At 56.1% G+C, this 19,838-nt stretch overlaps 2 protein-coding genes across 3 annotated transcripts in view; both read right to left on the minus strand.

Annotated features, from left to right (window-relative positions):
• PTK7 (protein tyrosine kinase 7 (inactive)) overlaps positions 1-12,088 on the minus strand; it is a 37,754-nt gene extending 25,666 nt beyond the window's left edge. For both annotated transcript variants that reach the window (XM_052805858.1, XM_052805857.1), the window contains exon 1: positions 11,979-12,088. In XM_052805858.1, coding sequence (XP_052661818.1) covers positions 11,979-12,009 — 31 coding nt within the window. In that variant the 5' untranslated portion in view covers positions 12,010-12,088. The remainder of the gene's footprint in view (positions 1-11,978) is intronic.
• Positions 12,089-14,924: 2,836 nt separating this feature from the next.
• Positions 14,925-19,791, minus strand: LOC128150306 (heme-binding protein 1-like). The gene is made up of 5 exons (XM_052806405.1): positions 19,571-19,791; positions 19,235-19,320; positions 16,433-16,574; positions 16,122-16,305; positions 14,925-15,966 (listed from the first exon to the last, which is right to left on the minus strand). Exons 1-5 carry the CDS (start codon positions 19,788-19,790, stop codon positions 15,792-15,794), a joined length of 807 nt encoding a protein of 268 aa, XP_052662365.1. The 5' UTR covers position 19,791; the 3' UTR covers positions 14,925-15,791.
• Positions 19,792-19,838: the final 47 nt, after the last annotated feature.

A 19,838-nucleotide genomic window follows, 5' to 3' on the forward strand; every position in this document is an offset into this window, starting at 1 on the left:
GGTCCTGCCAACCGACTCTCCCAGGCTTGCTCAGAGCCCTTGAGCGATTCCCTGGCTTCCTCAGAAACACTGATTTATAGCCGACGTGCTACTGGCAGCACATGGCCGGCTGGAGACACAGCTGATCCGGAGGCCGAACTCTCTGGCTGGCACAGCAAAGGTACCGCGCTTTTCTCCCACGAAAGGAAACGTGGCAGACGGGTGCCAAGCAGAGCCAGGGTGAGCCGCGTGCTCCCTGTGCAACGGCGTCGAAGGATGATGCTTCGCTCGCAATTTAAGCGAGGAGCGCGTGAGAATGCAAAGGTCCTTACCAAGCAAAACCCCTCTGGTGGTAGAGGAGAGCCCAGGCAGCGTTGAACAGCCAGGTAGGTCCTGCCAGCAGGGAAAAGCCGCGACAGAGCTGGCTCGGGACTCGACACTCCTTGCCTTGGGGCTGGAGGCAAGACCCTGCGGCGATGAGGCTGCGTTGCTTCGCCCACAAGGTCCGTGTGGCTGAGAACTCAACCCGTGGTAGTTGGGGTCCAGCACCTCCAGGCATCGCACCTCGCCAGGACATCTTCACGCCCCTTCGCTCAAGCTGAGGGTTGAAGGCTGACGTTACTCCTGCCATCCCAAGCCCAGCCAAGAGGGATTCCTCCACAACGGTGCTGTGTGCGTGCAGAGGGAGCCCCTGGCCAGGGCTTCACGTTTTTCCTGTTCCAGCTGAAACACCATTCCAGCAGACGATGGGAAAAACCAGAAAAAGCTCCATAAAGCTGCCTGGTGCTTCCCTTCAGCAAACAGGAGCCCCAGCCAACCCAGAGAATGGAAACTCAGGCTGCAGAGACAAAAGAGGGAGGTGGCGGGGGGGAGGAGGAGGCCAGGGCAAGGGAAGCAGTGCAAAGAGAAGAAGCACACGCACACGAGGCCTCCAAGCAAAGCCAGCCACTTCATCAACACACCGTCGGAGAAGACAAGGCTGCTGCTCAGAACCGGCTCCTCTCCACGCAGCGAGGCCGTCGGGTCAGCACCCGACCCAAGGCTGCGCTGGGCACGGCGCGTTCCTTCCAGCAAGCCCTCCCCTTGCTCTTCCAGGGAAAGAACGAAGCAGATTTGGCACTGAAGCTGCTCGAGCGAGCTGCTTCTCCGCATGCTGCCACCAAACCCACTGGAAGGAGAAAAACCTCCCCAGTACCACCCAAACCTGCGCTGGCTCTTGGATGTGCTCGGTCAGGACGTCTTGCGGATCTTGCTTTCTGAGGTGGCTGGGTGGGAGGGTTACAACCTTACCCGGCAGACCCCAAGCCAGACACGGCTCACCAGCAAGCTCCACAAACACCCTGAGAGCAGCAGAGCAGGGACAGCAGCTGGCGGGGGGCAATGGGGGGAGAGAGGGCGCAGACAAGAACTCACGTCCACGCCAGCACGCGGACACCCTCGGCGTCCCCCTCGCCGTTTTGCTGGCAGCTATATGTTTACACTATCTATAGGGACTTCAAGCCCACCCAAAAACAACCCTCCAGCCCCAAGGAAGACTCTTGAGAGCTGGGGACAAAGGGACAGCTGCGCTCCCGAGCCTTGCACGCAAGGAAGCAGACAGGGAGCTTATTTATCTCCCAAGCCCTGCGCTGGGATAAATATTTTAAATCTCTCTCCGGGTCATGGCGGTGTATTTACAGCTAAGTTTCCCTTAGTTATCTGCCTGTAGAGACTCAGATGGATTTGCCACGAAGATCCAGCTGGCCAAGTTCTCCAGACAGCTTATAGCTCATGGGAGAAATGGTTCATCCAGTGGCCGTAGCCTTGAAAGTGACACCCACGCCGTGGCAACCGCTCTAGCGATTCGGTTGTACACCCGGGCACGCGGCTGGCTCCGCATGGGCCAGCCACAAGCACGCATCCAGCCGCTCGGCTTTCCCAGGAGCAAGGGGATGGCACAGAGGCTGGAGGATGCCCCATAGAGCACTACACTGGGGGCAATCCGGCAGCCGTATTCCCCACGGAGCAAGGCTGCGCCGTGAGTCCGGCTCGAGGTGAGTGAGTCTCTCTGGAGCATCCTGCTTTGCCACTTGGTTTTATTGCAGGTTTGACCTGTTTGCTCCCCTCCCGTAGGAAGGGAAGAAGCTCCCAAGGAAAGGCACTCCCAACAAAACACACCAGCTTTTTTCCTAGCAGCCACTACGGTGCTGCAAGCTAAAAATTGCAGCATGCATCCAGCAGTGCCAGAGACAAGTGGAGCTGCCAAAAGGCATTGAGGAGACGCCTGAAAAAGGCCTCACTCCACCAACTAGCCGCGTTGGTGCCTCTCCTATTTATATGGGCTCTACACTGTTGGGTTTTGACCTCTGCCTGCATCTGAAGCTTGCCGAGGAGGGACTGGTTGCCCAGGGCTTCTCTCCGGGTTCGTATCATTTCTGTGTCACCCCTCAGGAGCGTTTCGGGGACGCTAGTTAATACTGCCTGCTGTGCATTGCACATCCATTTTCAGTCTACGTGACGCTGCCTTCCTCCTGGCTACAAAGCATCATCCACAACTCCCCATCTCTGTCCCCAACTGTGCCGTACAGGTCTGCAGATTTCATCCAGCTCCTTCTCTTTTCATCGCTGGAAAGCTGAAGACCAGCCCCATTTCGCAATCACCATTTCTGGTTGTGCAGGGCAGCACTGCTGTCCAGCTACAGCCCAGGACCTGCCTCCTGGGGGAAAACATCAGCGGGGAGACTGGACCTGCAGTATCACCTCTGAAAGCAAAGAGGGCACAGAAAGGAACAGCTCCTTGTTTATTTTCATTAGAGCAATTTATGAATCTATATTAAAAGCCACAAAAATAGGCAAGTAGACAGAGAAGCTAATATTTCCTCTGCTCATGCAATATTAATTAAAAGGTAGCTTCTCTATGAGACATTGCTACATTACCTCTCAGCTAAAAATGGAGAAAAGTCACTGAGTGGGAAGAATATGCAAGCAGAGCACTTTCTGGAATACTTCTACAAATCGATAATTAGGCAGAACGCTTGCTACAGACAGATCTAATGCAAAGCCCCAGTGACAAATTAAAGAAAAGCTCGGGTACAACAGACTCACAGAGACAGCTGCAGGATAGCTGATTCCCAATGTATCTGGAGAACAAATAATTCTTACTGGACAGTCCCTAATCCACCAGTGGGAAGAGCACCAGGACATCCTAAGCACAAACAGGCTTAGGAAGCCCAAGGAAGCACAAACAGTGGCAACAGACACCCAACAACCAGGTCCCGGAGAGTAAAAAGTTGCGCTGAGATATCTGCAGGTCCCTGGCTGCTCAGAAATCCAGGTAAAATGGATTGCTCCATCAAACCCATGGCACGTCTTTGTCTGCACAGGAGCCAGGCAGGAGAGCATCTCCAGCCAAGGAGAGGCAGAACCAAATCCCAGCAAGGCCACAGGACCACAGTGTGACACTGAAGGATGCCCAGCACGACACTCTTGTTTCCTGGGTGCTTATTTCCTTGCCAAAACGTTAACCGTTCAGATTAACGGTTTCTGCTTCAGGCCACGTGGTTTTAAGACTTTGCCTTAGCTGAGTAGAAGAATTCTCATCAAAAGCCTCCGATTTCCGAGAACCACCTGAAACACCTCAGCAGCCCTGCCCCAGCTCTGCTCTGATTTCTCGCCACCGTTGTGAACTGGGTGTCTGGCTCGCGGAGACGAGAGCAATCTCAAAAGATGGGATGAGGAAGCCACGAGCCACACCTGGCAAAACAGCAGCGCTCACAGCCAGGCACAGGAGAGAAACCGAGCGACAGGGAAGTCCGAGAAGGGGACGCGTGGCATGCCATGAGGGGGGGCTGGATGCAGAAGAGGAACCACGAAGAGGGGAGACAGGAGGCACAGCTGGAAAAGGAACAGCAGCACCTGGGCCAGAACAAGAAGGCAGCAAGACAGAGGCAGGAATGGGGCAGAAGGGTCAACGCTGCCGTGGCAGGGGAGACCCCAGCAAGCTGAGCCTCCACTTACACATCTGAAGGCTGCAAGCACACGCAACACGCAGGGACAGCCACCAGGAGCCAAGAGAAAAATCACACCCGTTGCCTTCGTAGCCGAGCTTTCGCTTGGAATATGGTGGATAAACATCTGTTCAAACCTGGCTGGAGGAAAAGGTGGTCTCAAGACGAATCGGCTGACATCCAGCCATCTCGCTGCTACCGAAGGAGGCTCAGCCCAGGAACCAGCCGCTCCCATAGCGCCTGCCGGGTGCTCTCCGATTATCTCCCGGGCTCCCAGCGTTCACAGCAGGCAGTACGGAGGGATAGGAACAAAGAACACCAAGTGACTCGCAGGAAGCTCCGTTTTCTTTGGTCCGAGACGATTTGCACAATTCTTCAACTGCTGGAGGAGACTTTCGGTGCTGGCCCCTCTCCAGGGAAGCTGCGGAGAGGCAACTGAACGCCTCGTCCTCAGCAGCACAAACCCACCTATGCTCCCATGGATGGTTCAGGAGAGCTGGAAGCGCTGCCTTGTGTGCGGCACCCTACAAGACTGTCTGGTTTTATCTTCTTTGATCTCATCTTTGCTGGGAAAGACAAAAACCATCACCTTTCCTCCCATGAAAGCTTCCCACTGACACAGGCACTGCCAGCACCATGCCGCAACCCCGTGCCACGCAAGTGATGGGGCTCCCAGCAGAGCCAGGACACACACCAAAGCACACTGTGTGGAGAGCAATAAAGGCACTTGCAAGCCGCAGCTTGTCCTGCCTTTAACCATTTGAAGAGTCACTGTATGTTTTGGAATCAAAGGCTTCCTTTGTGCTCCTAAAGAGGCCAACAAGCAACCGTAACGAGGAGGGAGTTTATAGTTGGTCTTAAGCAATACCGTGCCTATCTTGTGCCAGCATCACGTTCGACAGCAAGGACAACCCCGCGCAGAGCTGCCCAGAGGCATATAAGCCTCCCCTCTGCAGCCAGAACGGGGCTTGTCCCCAGAACCATGGCACGAGGAGGCCAGAGCCCTCTGACTTGGGGTGATGGAGGACGGAGCCAACTTGCCGGCGTGTCTGGCTCGACAGCAGCAGGGCACTGTCTTGGCTGCTTTTCAGGGCAGCCTGAGCTGCACCCAGGCGTAAAATCCCTCGTGCTGGGACAAACCTCATCTCACAACAGCATCGCAGGAGAGGAAAAGTTATAAAGCCTGGCACCTTAGAGCTGCCCTGAAAACAAATATCTGTCGTTAGCATTGAGGTCTGAATGCAAAGCGCTCACGGACACTCCTGTCCTCCAGGATAGAAGTCATCTAGGAACCGAACGATGTCAGCCAGGGGCTGAAATACAAGTAGACTTCTAATACTCACTCACTTAAACCCCAGCCCCTTCCCGCACCCGCTCCCAGCACAGGCAGTGACCCTGCGTGTGTCATCGCTTTCTGCCAGCCTGCAACATCTCGTTTTCCAGAGCGGGAGGGTTCACTCCCCCAAAATCAAATGCGTCACCCCACTTTCCAAACAGGAGTCTGCTCGTATCGGTTTTCCTCATTCATCACCCTGCACAATATGAACACCGAGCCCAGCCATCCCAACCTCACAGAGGTCCAGACCATCTGACAGCGGTGAATTCAATTCACACGCACTCAGGGGCCCCGTGCACACCCCAGTCCACAAATGCCAAACTTCCTTCCCCGCTCCATTCAAATCAGAGTTTAATTTGACGGGCCATTGGTATCCCACCGGCAAGCTCCATCTCACGCGAGGAATCATTGGTTAAAAACAGCCGTGCCTCAACTCCAGACACACAATTTGCGTGCACCCGCTGTGCAAGGGGACAGGGAGTTCACGAGTACTCATCCCTGCGACGTTCCACCCTGGCAAGTCCCAGTATGAATTCTCCTGTGGTTGGATCTGGCTAGTTTTCATTTCTGCTCTCTGGGGCACCTTGACACCCCAGCATCCATCTGTTCACCGTCAACAGGAACGTTTTAAGTAGTGGCCTGGGCCTCGCCTGGATGTCACCTAATACTTTTAAGGATTAAAATGCATTTTGAAGAGAAGTCCTTGCAGAACAACTTCAGAGGGTCAAAATTGGAGAAGAGAGGATGGATTTTTGAAAGCCGACCAAATCAAAAGAGCAGCCCCAGGCAGTAACAGTATCAACAAAAGCACCTACCCATCAACCTTCCCGAAATGCTCTAAGATAAACAGGCTCGGGAACAGTCCGAGCTGGGCCGGCACACCAAAACTCCTCATCCCAGGCACACAGACCAGGCTTTCAGAAGCTTGCAAACCACTCTGAAGTCCCCCTCACCTCTCTCTCTGCTGATCAGACAGCACGTATTAGTTACCTCTCGGAGGAGAGGAAAGCAGACTGTTCTGTGCACAGACAGAGACTGCTTCCCCAAAAAAGGCAAGGCTTAAATTAAGACTAGAAGTACTGTACGGCTCAGCCTTTTAAGCTCAGGAAAAACATTTTTGTATTAAATTAAAAAAAAAAAAAGCTGGCAAGAGTGAGGAACGGAGCTGGAGCAGCAGTCAATGAAAAGCACATGCGCTGCAGACCTGGCTGCCAACACAAATTGATGCTTTGAAACAAAGACCACTTGTGTTTGGCTTGAAGATCTTCCCCAGCTACTCGGCAGGGGCTGCAGAGATTAAAAGGAGACACAGGTAAACACAGGAGAACAGCGCTTGGTGCCAAGTATTTCCCCAGAACAAAGGAATGACCCGAAATGGAGTCCCTGCCTTGATGGGGTGACACGGGTTCATCCTCACCGTGCTGCAGTGTGCCAAAGCAAGAGGAAACATTGGACAAACCTTTGGACAGGACTCTACTCAACCGGAGTTCAAGCAGCACCCAGACCCACAGACCGGACCCAGAGAGCTGCAGCTGCTTAACGCACCGAACGTGCCTCCAACCTCAAGAGCCCACAGGAGCTTCGCTACGACCAGCCTGCACCCACCTCCCATGGGGGAGAACATCCAGAAGAAACCCCAGACAACTATTCTTCCACTGCTCCGCTCTTTGAGACCGCAGACACTCGTGAGCATCCTGCAAAGCTTCTATCGCACTTCGGTCTAGCTCCCAAACCAACCTACATCCATATGAAGACGTGCCTTGCAAGCCTCTCTTTCTTCCCGCTGCCTGCACAGTGGTACGTTCAGAAGGCACAGGAGGGTGGTCTTCCTCACGATGATCCTTCAGTCCGGCCCTTTTTTGTTTAGGGACACCAGCTGTCCAGTCTAAACCAAACAGCAATAGTAACAGTTCCCACTGCAATGCAAGGGAGATTTGCTGGCACCGGGTGACTTGAGAGGTGATGGGATGCTTCTGCGTCGCATAGCACCCAACAGCAATGGAGGAAAGCAGCCCCTGGACCAGATCCCCCAGCAACAGGCAAGGAATAGAAGAGACAAACGGAGAGCCGACAGCTCATCAACACAACCAGCACGGCAGGTCCTGACAGGGTTGGGTAGGATGGAGGAGGTGGAAGAGCAGGACCCTGCCCAGGCCATACCCTCCAGAATCAAAAAGCCGTGTGCTTGCTTTCTTATGCTGTGGTTCCACAGCTTCGGCATTAGGAAATGAGCAAACGGCTTCCAAAAGACCCCGGGGTCCCCCATCTTACTCGCACTCCCTCTGAACAACCACCCTCAAAGGCAAGGGATGTACAACGTATTTGGACCGCTGAAAGCTCACAAGGACATCAGGGACAAGACGTGAACCACGCGCAGAGCCTCCCAACCACGACAAAGCCCAGGGAACAGCCCCTGCTCTAGCAGGCAGCCACGTGAAAAGCGTGAAAACCTGCAGCATCCCTATCTGCCCCCTGTCACGTCTCTCCGAGACAAATCCTTCCATGCCCAGCAGTGGGATTGCTTCTTCCAGGCAAGCCGGCAGAGAAGGTACGCTACATTCACAGCACAGCCCTTCAACCCCACTGTGCAATATAACGTCTAACAGGCTAAAGGTATTTACAAGCAGCTCTTGGATGCTACCTCCCAACATCGTCCAGGCAAGGAGCAAAACACGGAGACAGGCCACCCAGCACAGCACTTCTGCCATGCTGAAATGCACGCTGATGCCAAAGAACCAACACGTCACCAATTGTCAAATCATCATTTCTTCATCTCCCTTCCCCCTCTCCCTCAAGACACAGTTGATTTCTCATAAAGGTAAAAGACACTACCCTTGCCCTTCTCCCACCTCGGGCATGACCAGCCTTCTCCAGGAGGTATCACCATGCCAAAGGCATTCGCCTGGGGAGGTGAATTGGGTACAGCTGCCTCTCTCGCACAGCAAAATCCACCGTGCTTTGTTCGCAGCTTTTGCAACCCCCTCCAAACCCAACGTTAACAGCCTGCACCACTTAAATCCTCCTAAAGGAGGATGTTCCTGCGCATATGCCAAGCATCTTGTCAGCCTCGCTGCCCTCCAGGCCTCCAAAGAGCTGCCTGTCCCAGCCCATGAGACCGCCACTCACGTTAGGAGAACAAGACCTGTTTCCTTGGGGTCTGGACAAACAATCGCATGTCCTCCCGTCTCAGGGGAATTTCCCTGCAAACACCGCAGCAGCAACTGCCTTCACAAAGAGCACGTTTGTACCCAAGTCTGTCTGCTGCTAAATAAGCATTTGTTCCAAGTTCCTAAATATTGAAAGCAGTGGAAACACCCACTGCTAATGTGAAATATTTTGCATTCCAGGCCTGAGAGCTACGCTTGAAAATGTTCAGGGAGGAAAGAGTGTTTATTCACTGGAGAGAGGTGTAGGTCCAGCTATTTACTTAAGTCCACGTGTGCTTGCTGGAAGACAGCTTTGATCTTTGCAGCTCAAATAGCAGATGAATTGCAAAGAAGGGAAGAAAAATATTAGTGTAAAGTTGCCCTAGTAAATACCTGTAACCAGGCCTCACAGCCTTCAGATCTTTTTTAAGTGCCTTATCACTTACAGCCAGACTGGCTCTTGAGTTCTTGCCCGCTGCCCCAAAGCCAGGCTCTTCTCTTCCCACCCCTTTCCTACCTTCTGCCCTCCGTTCCCCTTGGGCTCCATGGCCTTTGGAGAAAGCGCAGCCTGCCCTCCTAGGACACATATGCCTATCTGCTTGGATGCAACATGGACCAGCCTTTGGTCAAACAAGGCGAGACCTATCCATCTGAGCAACACGCAGATGCGCGGTGCCATCCACCCACCTCTCCTGAGCAAGAGGGCTTCAGCAGACTGGGAGCAAGAACGTTCATCACCCAGCACGCAACTAAACACAGGTGCTTGCTGCAGTTTAAACATCTGCCCAGCTGCCTTTCGAAGATGGTCTCATTCCAGATCAATTAGGAGATCAGAGGACATCTTTAAAGGATGCAGAACATGACAACCCTCTGGTCGGTGCCAGCTCTCAGCGGTCCAGCACCCACTGTGCAGACAAAGAAGTGCCTATAGCCATGACTATGGAGTCGCTGTGCCTTTGAAGCTCCTGCCACGTCGGGGTTACAGCCTGCCCGGAGCACTGCCTGAGCACAGCCAAGTCTCAAGGGGGATCACATAAGAAAAGAATGGTATTGGCTTGTCACTGCTTTACCCCAAAACAGCCCAGAAATGTGCTGAGCAGCACAGCTTTTTGGCGGCTGAAAGGATGCTTGCTCAGATCAACTATCACAGTACTCGGTCTGGCTGCAGAGGACTTGGAGCCGCTGGAAAACAGATGGCAGCTTTAGCTCAAAGAGAGAAAGTCACCCAAGTCGTACTATTGGAAATTTATTTTGGACCCTTTAAACCCAGGAGAAATTCTCAGATCCTATGTGATCATTCCTGTTTTCAGAGATTTTATTCTTTAGGAACAGGCTTGCTAGCGAGCACAAGAAAAGCACTGCCATACAGAAACGTACAGCTCAACTTGGGACACGGAGGCACTTCCAGAACAAAATAGACCTTTTGGGGTTTTTTAGCTTCAGAGAAAAGTTGACTCAGCAAATATTTCCTCCGCTAGCATTTCAACCACATGTTCCAGCAGAAGCCAGCACACATCTGGCACGCTGCAGTGTCATTGCCAGAAAGATCACAGCTTCGCCAAGCAACGGAAATGGAGGAACAGGAACCAGCAGTCCAGGCACCGAGCACTCCTGGAACACGTACGTGGCAAAGGACGGACCCACGTCAGCCACGGATACCCCACACTTCGCAGGTCTTTCCCCAGCCCTCTCTCCAAACAGCATCCGCAGGCAGAGGGAGACGCTGCCCTGCAACCTGCAAAACTTACCACTAAAAACCTAGACATCAAACGGTACATTTCGGCCACATTGCTGGCGTCTGAGATTTTTTTTACAGCGTCCCGTGAGCTGGACGGCAGCACGTTCCTCCCGATGCTGTAGGACGTGGTCCTGCTGAGCAAGAGAAACTAGGAGGAGAGTACGTGCTTGGAGCAACACAAAAACTCCAGCAACCGGAGAGGGGAGCGTGCCGGCACGAAAGGCGGTGGACAACCCTCACGGGCAGGGCCGCACATCCCAGCTGCCGGTGGCGGCACGCTGGCAGGTAGGCGAATGCCGCGGCAGGTCCACGGGGCCCCACGGCTCCAAATCGGAGCCCAAACAAAGCATGCACTCCTCCTCCAGAAACAGCCTTCCCAGAAGCCTGCCAAGGCAAACGGCAATTATGGTCCTAATCAGTTAAATAAGTGCTGCTTTTTGTGCTTATCAGCTGTAAATTGGACATTACTTGCAGCCTGGCAGCAGGGCTCGATCCCAGCTCCAGACACGTGAAGAGCAGCAGCAGCAGCACTATAAATACCTTTCCCTCCGAGGCGGTATCGTCCCCAGGTGCTACACCAAGATCGCTCTCGATTATGCAGCAGAAACTGCAAAGCGAACCGTACAATTGCGCGCGGTGACACAGAAGCGACGCGCAGGACCCAGCCTGTCTGCGGGGTTGCCAACCAAAAGGGGATGAGAAACAAGGCAGCGTGGCGTGGGGCAGACGTGGGACCTTTCAAAGCCAGGCTGGAAATCAGCTCACGGTCCCCGTGGCTCTCGCACCACAGCCAAAACCCCGGGGTTCCTCAGGCAAGGAAAATGGCGCTAGGAGGCCAGCAGGGAGAAACACCATGGAGCGGAGCGAGGGAAGGCGGGTTTGGGCCTTGCGGCTGGAGTCGGAAAAACAGCAGCCAGGGAAAAAAAAAAAAAAAAAAAATCAACCAGCCGCCCCCAAAACCTCTGTACCACCGATGAGGAATGGCAGAGCTGGGAAGAGGCAGGGAGGCTGGCTCATCCCCTGCACGGCACGGAGGGTGGCACGGAACGGGGGATGGCTCATCCGGATGCGCTCAGCAAGGGACAAAAACCCCCTCGGTGGGTGGGAGCCTGATTTCTGCGGGTGGGAGCCCGATTTCTAGGCGTGGGAGCCCCGATTCCTGCCGGGTGGGAGCCCCGATTTTCTGCCGGGTGGGAGCCCCGATTCCTGCCGGGTGGGAGCCCCGATTTTCTGCCGGGTGGGAGCCCACTGGATTTTTTTTCTCCCGAGTTTTGACCCGCTCATGATTTCATGGGAAAACCACCCGCTGCCTGCCGCACACAAACAGCCTTCCTGGCGTCAGCCCTCAACCGCGGAGGCTGCGAAACCGGGACCGAGCCCAGCGAGAGGGACACCGGGATCCCCCTCCCCGGACGGCAAAACGTCTGGAGCATTTGCATCCGAATTCCTTTAAGCACGACGCTTCCCCGACGGGCTTACAGGACCGGGAACGGCGAGCCGGACCGGGAACGGCGAGCCGGACCGAGGCGTCCCGGTGACTCCCGTAGCATCAACGGGGCGGGAGCACGGCGAAGGGGCTCTGTGCAGCCCCCTTGCTCCACGCCGGAGCCCCAACGGGCTCGTCCCCGGGGTGGTCGGGCCCCACCGTCGCACGGGAAACCGGAGCAGAGAGGGAAGGGGGGGGGGGGGGTGGTCGGTAGCGCGAAGCCCCGCCGCCACGGATGAACACGGGGACCCGCATCCCCAAAACGGGGAAATGCTGCGGAGCCCGGCCCCGGTCCTCGCTCACTCACCCAACACCAGAAGCGCCCGCACCGCCGCCATTCCTCCCCCGCCGCTCCGCTCAGCGTGCGCCCCGTCCACCGGCCATGCCGCCACCGCCGCCCCGCCGTCGCCGGGAGGGGCTTCCGGGGGGTGGGCGGGGCGAGCACCGGAAAATGGGCGGGGCCCGGGGGGGGGAGCGGGGCCCCGCGGGCAGCGCCCGGCTCAGCCCCCCCCGGCTCGACGGTGGCGGCTTTTTTTTGGGGGGGGGGGGGGGTTGTTTCTTGTCTCGCCAGCACCGAGAAGCCACGGCTGGCCCACCGGGGGACGAGGGCTGACGGCATGTGTCCATACATTCTGTCTGGTATGTCTAAATATTTTGATGGTTTTAGTATTTTGTACCAGCCGTGGACACTGGTTTGCTGCTAGGTGACTGTAAAAGTGAGATTTGGTAAATGATGATTAGAAATCTTATACTGACACTATGATTGAAACAACAGACAAAAGTATAGCCAAGCGATTAACTAGGAGAGGTAGTTACCCGTAAGTTTTGCAGTTCTTTGCTCTTATGACTAGATGTTCCTGTACGCTAGATGAGAACAACGTTGAAACTGACCACGTGTGATTGAAACTGCGTTAACCTTCAAGACCAAAGAACAAGGACAAGAATAAAGACTTCAAGGAGAGCCAACAAGAACTTCAAATGGGTCGGTGGTCGCAAAAGCAGCCCTTCAACTCAAATGGATCCTTCATGGCGCATGATCGGATGTAGGCAGTACTAAGATAATCAGTTATAATCATTTTTATGTATATGTATACTAATCTGATTAATATGCAATTAGTTATTCTATATAACCTGTTTGTGCTAAAGCTGTGGCATGCACGCTAGGTGGAACTATCCCCTGTGCATCCAGCGCTGCAATGAAGAATGCCTACTTTCTAAAACTCCAAAACGAGTCTTAGAGAGTTTCTTTGACCAGCTTTTCGGTATCAGGGCTAGCTGGCTGGGACCCGCAGAAGGAGCTGGGTATCCCCGGTTCCCAGTCGTAGCAAGCCCCAATGTGGGGTGGTGAGGAGCCACGGAGGAGATAAAAGAGCTTCCCTCCCAGGCTGGCTGTTCGTTAGATGGACGGTAGAAGCTGTATCGTTGAGGGACTCTGTGAAAGCACAGGGGCACCGGGGAGCCAGGGGCATCGCACCCCAAGGCGGGTAGAGGGCCGGACACGCAGCCCCAGCTGCGCAACGCCGTCGCTTTGCTTCTTCGCTGCTCCTCCGCATCGCCCAAATTCAAGGCGCAGCAGCGCAAGTTGGCCTGGCCACCCGCACGGCGCGGGCCGGAGGCCTCCGTGCCCAGCCGAAGGTCTCCCGTGGAACCTGCTGCAGCTCCGCGCCACCGCCACTGGCAGCTGCAGCTCTGAACACCAGCTTTCCAGCCGGTTTGTCGAGCCTCCAAAACTCTGGCTGCTTTTGGTACTGCGTGGAAGACTTACCATCAGACCCCCCCCCCGCAGCCTCCCCGAAAGCGCTGCTGGATCCATCACGGAGGATGCTGAAGCCTTGACTCGGCAAAGCCCGTTGGCACCGGATCGGAGCACCGCCCTGTGTGGCGGTGCCAGCCTGGAGCTGCACCAGAAGCCCCCACCATTACCACCTCCAGCAGGGCCTGGGAGACCACAGAGCTGCCCCAGCTGGGCGCGTGGTCGTGCGGCTTTGCCAGTAGCCGCAGACCAGTCCTCTCATAGAGAAGCCACCGCTTCCTGTCACCGAAAGCTGTTCTGGTTGTGGTTGGGGACCAAGCAGCCTCAGAGGAAGCGGTAGCCTATTCAGCAAGCTCTAGAAAGCAAGTTTTACTTCCACCTGCAAGCTCAGGGCAAGCAAAGCACCTGACGTGTAGTAAGAGGAAGGGCCTCTGTCCCACACGTGCTGGCTGACTTTGCGCTCTCACCGACGCTGAGCTACCGGACCCCAGCCTCGCGTAAGGGACTTGCTTCTCCTTTCCCCAGGAGGGAAGTGATCAGCAGCCAGCACTGCTGATCCCGGTATCGCCACTCTTAATCTGAGGAGTGCTTGCCACATCAGCCCTCAGAGCTGCAGGCTGTCACAGCACCTCCTCAGCCCCACCTGCCTTTAGTGCCCCAGGGACAAGAACTGCACCACCAGATAGCCAGGAAACCACTGTCTGCTCTTGCTGTGCTTGCCCAGACTCTGCCCGAAGCTACCTCGCTCCCCCGAAGAGGAGGGTGTAACACGCTCGGCTCTGCTCTCCCCACAGCCACAGGCTGGGCAGCCAGTCTCCCTCGCTGCCAGAGGACAAGCCAGCCTGGATAGGGCAGTGAACAGCATCTGACTGGAGAACGGAGGAGCAGAAGGCACCTGCACTGCTACGACAATGAGACCACGGAGCTGGCCCTGGCCTTCCCCCTGGCTCTGGCTGCATCGTAGGGCTAAAGGGCCAGAGCCAGAGTTTGAGCAGCAGCAGCAGGAGGCGAGGCACACAGCCCACCTCCAGTTACAGCAGGAGGAAAACTCCTTGGGAACTGGGTCAGAAGCAGCCAGAAGCCCCTCCACACTGAGCCAGTCAAGCACATCCCTGCAAAAGTACACCAGTTCCTGCGACCAACCAGCACGATGTGCAGTCCCGTTTGAATTCTCAGCCCCCACGATCAGGCGCCCGTGCGCAGTAGAGTCAAAGGAGCCAACTTTTTGCACAGGGGAAAAACGAGGCTAGAGCGGACCCCATCCAACAGAAAACCACCTCACCTGCAGGGGAGTGTGGCCACAGTTGTTTGAAGCAGCCTGCGCAGCAAAGCAGAGGCTGTGCCTGGCTGAACACGAGGCCATAAGCTGGGCAAACGTTAGAGCCCTTCTAATTAGCCACAGCTAATTAGTCTGGAGCATCTTGAGGAGGGAGAGAGCAAGGCTCTTCCCGAGCCAACCCGGGCACGCCCCATCCCCATTATCAGTGACGTGCAGCTGCAGTGGTTTGAGCTGGGTTTATTTACTGTTGGCACTGCCAGCTTCCCCCAGGAAAGCGTGACGGTTTTCATGGGTGTGAAACTCACTGATCAATGCACAACACGACACACAGCGGTGCCGCTGCTGCTGCTGTCAGGACCCGTCCCTCTCAGCTTGCAGCGGGTCTGCAAAATAGCACCCACAACTGATGGACAAAGGCTGCCAGCGCCCCAGTCCTGGCTGAGGGATGGCGAGTGACAGCCAGGGAGGCACCCAACAGTCCAAAGAGAGCCATCCCAGCAGGAAACGTTCAGGATCCACATCTCGCTTGCGGCGAGCCTTTCCTCCTTCGAACCCCACTGTCCCTGTAGCAGCATTTCAGTGGCTCTGTTGGGGACAGGCAGCCTTTCTCACAGGAATCAGGCCAGAGCCCAGAGCCCCACTCCTCGTACACAGTCATCTACCTTCTGGACACCATCAGCTTGTGACTCTGCCAACCACAAGCCCCACTAGCGTACCTGGCGCGGCTCTGCAACCCCAGCTCAGAGCTGAGAGAAGCCCAGGTCAGGCTAGCACGTTGCACAAGCCCACACAGTTACTGCCTTACGCGAGACCCCAGCGCGTGCTTCCCACCAGGAGCCTGCTGCAGAGGCTCTCCCCAGTGCCAGCTCCAGCCTCAGCTGGCCCCTGCGGGGCAGGTGAAGTGCAGACCAGGCAGGTTTTCCCCTGGCTGGGCCCTCACAGGGCAGAGTGCAAACCCACCCCGCAGTCTCCTGGTCTGTCATTTTGTGGGTGAACGGTGGGTCAGGATGTGCATTCGTCTCCTTTGGGTCAGAACTGCCATCTACACCAGGTCCAGTCACAGGACGGTTTGCGGTCACAGAGGGGACTCACTCTGCTCGGCAGATGAACCAGATCTCATTGCGGCGCTGAGGGATGCTGGGATTTTCATAAGCAGCCACGATGTAGGTTTCCCGGAGCACAGTGTCTGTGGAGCCCAAGAGCTCCCAGAAGAGAGCGATCTCTCGCAGAATCGTCTCCTCAGTGGTCATCCCGTAGAAAACCCTGCAGCAAAGGGAGCAACGTAAGCAACACAGCCAGCACGTTCCCCCTTCCCACAGCCAGGGCTCCCATCCCTCTGTCCAAGGAAGCGTGGGAGCCATGCAGGGAGTTCATACACCCCTGCTGAGCTGAGAAAACACCTCTGGTGCTGGGGTCACCTGGTTATAACCCGGAGCGGTGCCCTCTCAGTGATGCGGACTTCGGGGTCCATGGGAACAGGAGGGTTTTGCTGGAACTCTCCCGGGAGATAATAGGCAGTTACGACTTCACGCTCCAGCTCGGTCCCCTCCTTGGTCAGGTGGATTTCGTTGAGCACTGGGACTGTCATGCCCAGATAGCAACCTGGAAGGAGGTAGGAAGGCAGCAGGCACATTGAGACGGCAGCCCTCCTCCCCACTCCAGATGAACAGCGGCAGGGCCCTCCCTCTGTACGGCCTGCCAGCCCCCTCCAGCCCCTGCCTGCACACACCTACAGAGTTCTCCTTGCAGATGTAGCGCATGAGCTTCATGAAGCTCATGGAGATGCTCTGCTCATACATGGGCTCCCCCTTGGTGACACATGCCCACTTCCCAGCTGGGTACCGCCGCTCCTCGTAGGCCGCTTCCTCGCTCTGAAACAGGCCACAGACAAGCCAAGTCAGAGTCAAGCACACCGACAACACCGCAGCACTTGGGTGGCAAAACCAACACTGACAGGCAGGAATTGGGGAGACAGGACCCTGCCAAAATGAGACCCCCTGCTAGTCAGTGATTGGCAGGGGAGGCCGGAGAAGGCGAGGGGAACTGGCATCACACGCACCTCAGACGAGGACACTTAACAGCACTGGGCAAAAGTCAGCGAAAGGAAAAGCACAGACAGGGGACAGGGAGGCTTGGAGGCTCCTGGCATGCACAAGGAATACAGCACATCCTCAGCAGCGGGCACAGGACTTTCTGCTCCTCTCCAGTCGCTGTCCTGCCTACTCACAAGGATGTTCCTGATTCCAGGCACCCAAAGGCCTCCAGGAAGGTTGACGTTATTCTCAGGCGCAGCCCCTTTTCCCCGGAGGACTGCGTGCACAGAGGATAACAAGCAGAAAGCCTCGTGCCCAGTAGAAGGGAAAGTCTGACAGAAGAGCTCTAGCACCCAGAAGAGCTGTGAAGGTTGGAACAAAACTCCTCTCAGATTCTTCTCCCATACCAAGAATTGACAGGAGGAAGAAGAGACACGAACCCAGCTGGCGCAGAGGGGACAGCTTTCTGGGATGGGTCAGAAGCTCTATTTCCAGCACAGATGCCCAGTCTTCTGGACAAACCCAACACAGAAGGGGGGCAAGGGGAGTGGGGAGATTGCATCTGGCTCTGCTCGTAGTTCAGCTCGTGGCATGGTTATAACCACAGGTACTGCATAAAGAGGGGTGGGGAAGTTGTAGCCAGCACCTATCCTCCTGCTCTCAGCTTGTTCTTCAGCCAGATTAAAGCAGTCATGAGACAACCTTGTTCCACAGAGCTCAGGGCACTTCTCCAGACTTCTGTGCTCCACAGCTGTGTTGGCACTGAGTGAGGCAGGAAGTTGTGACCAGCCTCAACACTGAGCGCAGCCTCCCTGTGCCTCCACCCAAATCGGGTCTCTACTCAGAAAGCCAAACCAAAGGCAGAAGGCAGGCATCTGGGCTGCTCGTGTGCATCAGTGGGCTGCCAGGAAGAAGAGTGCCCCAAAACACTGCAGGCCAGCCAGCATTCACCCTCTAGATGGGGCCATGCCTGCTGTCGTCCCACCAAGCAAAGCAGAGCAAGAGCATTTTCCAAGCAAGGAACCTGCCAGTCCCTCTAGGCTATTTGCAATTCTCATCTGCCACAGCATCTGCAAATAAACCTATCGGCCCAGCAAGGCGTGGTGTCTGGTCCTTCCACAGACTGATTATTACGTTCAGCACCACCACTCTAGAAGATGAGACCTGACCAAGAGGAAGATTGAAGATGCTTCACACAGACCCAGTGGCAACAGGTCCCTACAATGTGAGCTAGGGAATTTGACTGAGTATTGACAGAGCAAGGCTCTGCAGGTGGCATAACAATTCGCTTGCCTCCAAGAGGATGAGGGCTTGTAGCACTGACAGCTCAGGAGGAGCAACCAAAAACTACTGACCTGCCCGAGCCTGGGAAACCTGTCCTTAAGGGCCCCAGCTCCGGAGGCCCCTCAGCACGAATGCCACGAAGCGGCTCCTATCTCCTCATCCAGCCCCAGAATCAAACTCCAAGAATCCTCCTCAGGCGCAGAGGGGACGCCAAGAGCAACAAAAGATCTTCAGGCCCCGCAAAGTCTTGGGGCCCCATTCCTGCCTGGGACCAGCATAGGTAGAGAAGGGCCCACAGAAGTCCCTGGGACCCAGAAGAGCAGGGGAAGAGGGAGTGTGGTGAAGCCCCAGTTCAGAGCTGTACAACCCTCAGACATCTTTTACAGGCAGGAGTGCTGGACCTCAGCCCAGAAGAAACTGGTTAAGCTCTCCTCATATAGAGGACAAGGGACAGATGTCTTCTTGGTAGCAAGCCCAACCAAGCCTGCAGAGACACAGGAACCAGTCTGACAAGCGCTTCTTCACAGTTATTTCTCAAAGCGCAGAAGCACCCTTTTGTGCAAGAGATGAGAGGAGGTGTGCAACTTAGCCAGCAAAACCGGGAGATCTTCAGGCAGAAGCTACCGCCTTTGATTGGCATTTGTGACAAACACCACCACATGCTCAGGTCTGCCAGCCAGGCCCCGTGTTCCCCACAGAAGCATCCTTATCTTGTGCCAGCTGAGATCTCCAGCTCAACCAGCAGCCACATAACTAGCACAAACACAAACCCAGCAGGACTTTGAGCTATGCGACAGAGTGTTCTGAGCAAGGCAGGGAGCAGACTCTGAACCGAAAATTTACTCGCTTGGATGTGCCCACCCCAGCAGAGGATAGGTTGGTAAAGGAGGCAGCTGGAAGCCCCGGAGACCAGAGAAAGCGGCACGACTAGTCCGATTTTACAGCAAAGGCTGGAGAGTTGAGCACTGCCGTTACTCAACACAGAAGACGACGCAGGAATGGCAGAATGCTGCACCAATCCAGAGCCGCCGTCCTGGCTGCAGCGCTTCTGCAGAAACCTCTGGAAGGCCGGCAACGCGCAAGCCGACACGCGGCTGCCTTCTCTGCGAGGAAGCCGCTCTTCCCGCTCCCCAGGCTGGCGGCGGCGGCGACGGTGATGGCGGCACCCACCCACCCCAGCCTCGCTCGGCTGCGCAGAGAGGAGCAGGCCTCACCTTCTCACGCTGCGAGAGGGTAACGTACGGCACGGGCTCGCGAGCCTGGTTGTGCCGGGTCATCTGGACGATCGGGCCCGCCATGTCTGCAAGGCAAAAAGCAGAGGAGAAGCGAGGTTCGCCAAGGCCGGAGAGCAGAGGGGAATCCCGCGGCGCACCGGGGCCCGGGTCCGGCCAACCCCGGTACCTGCCACCGGCTCCGAAGCCGGTTCGCAGGACGCTGTCAGCCGTGGAAAGCCTCTCCCGGCCTCACCGCCTCCGCGGCCCGGTTCAGAGCCACCTTCCCCAGGCTGTCCCGGTAACGGATCCCCCGTTCCCGCCCGTCTCAACGCTCACCCCGGGGCAGGCTCACTCGGTGCGTGCTGGCTACGGCTTCCCAGTGCGCGAACAACCGGCCCCGTTCCTGCTCGTCCTCCTCATCGCCGTCTCCCCCGCCGCCGGCTGCGGCCTCCTCGCCCAGACCGTCCAAATCCTCCAGCGTGATCCTCGCCATCACCCCCCACCACACACACCCGGAAGTGAAGCAGCGGGCCACGCCCCGCCGCCCTTGCGTCATAGCGTCATCACGCCGCCGCACCGCCCGCCCCCCCCACACCCCGCCCCT

This window comes from Harpia harpyja, chromosome 13, assembly GCF_026419915.1.
Source record: "Harpia harpyja isolate bHarHar1 chromosome 13, bHarHar1 primary haplotype, whole genome shotgun sequence".
NCBI lineage: Eukaryota > Metazoa > Chordata > Aves > Accipitriformes > Accipitridae > Harpia > Harpia harpyja.

Bases quoted from the DNA above. Each gene is read 5' to 3' on its own strand.
- LOC128150306 (XM_052806405.1), bottom strand. From the start codon at position 19,790: ATGACGCAAGGGCGGCGGGGCGTGGCCCGCTGCTTCACTTCCGGGTGT. The intron at 16,575-19,234 runs GTGAGGCCTGCT...GGCCTGTTTCAG, and splicing joins CCCTCTCGCAGCGTGAGAAG to AGCGAGGAAGCGGCCTACGA. The intron at 16,306-16,432 runs GTGTGTGCAGGC...ACCTCCTTCCAG, and splicing joins CTGCAAGGAGAACTCTGTAG to GTTGCTATCTGGGCATGACA.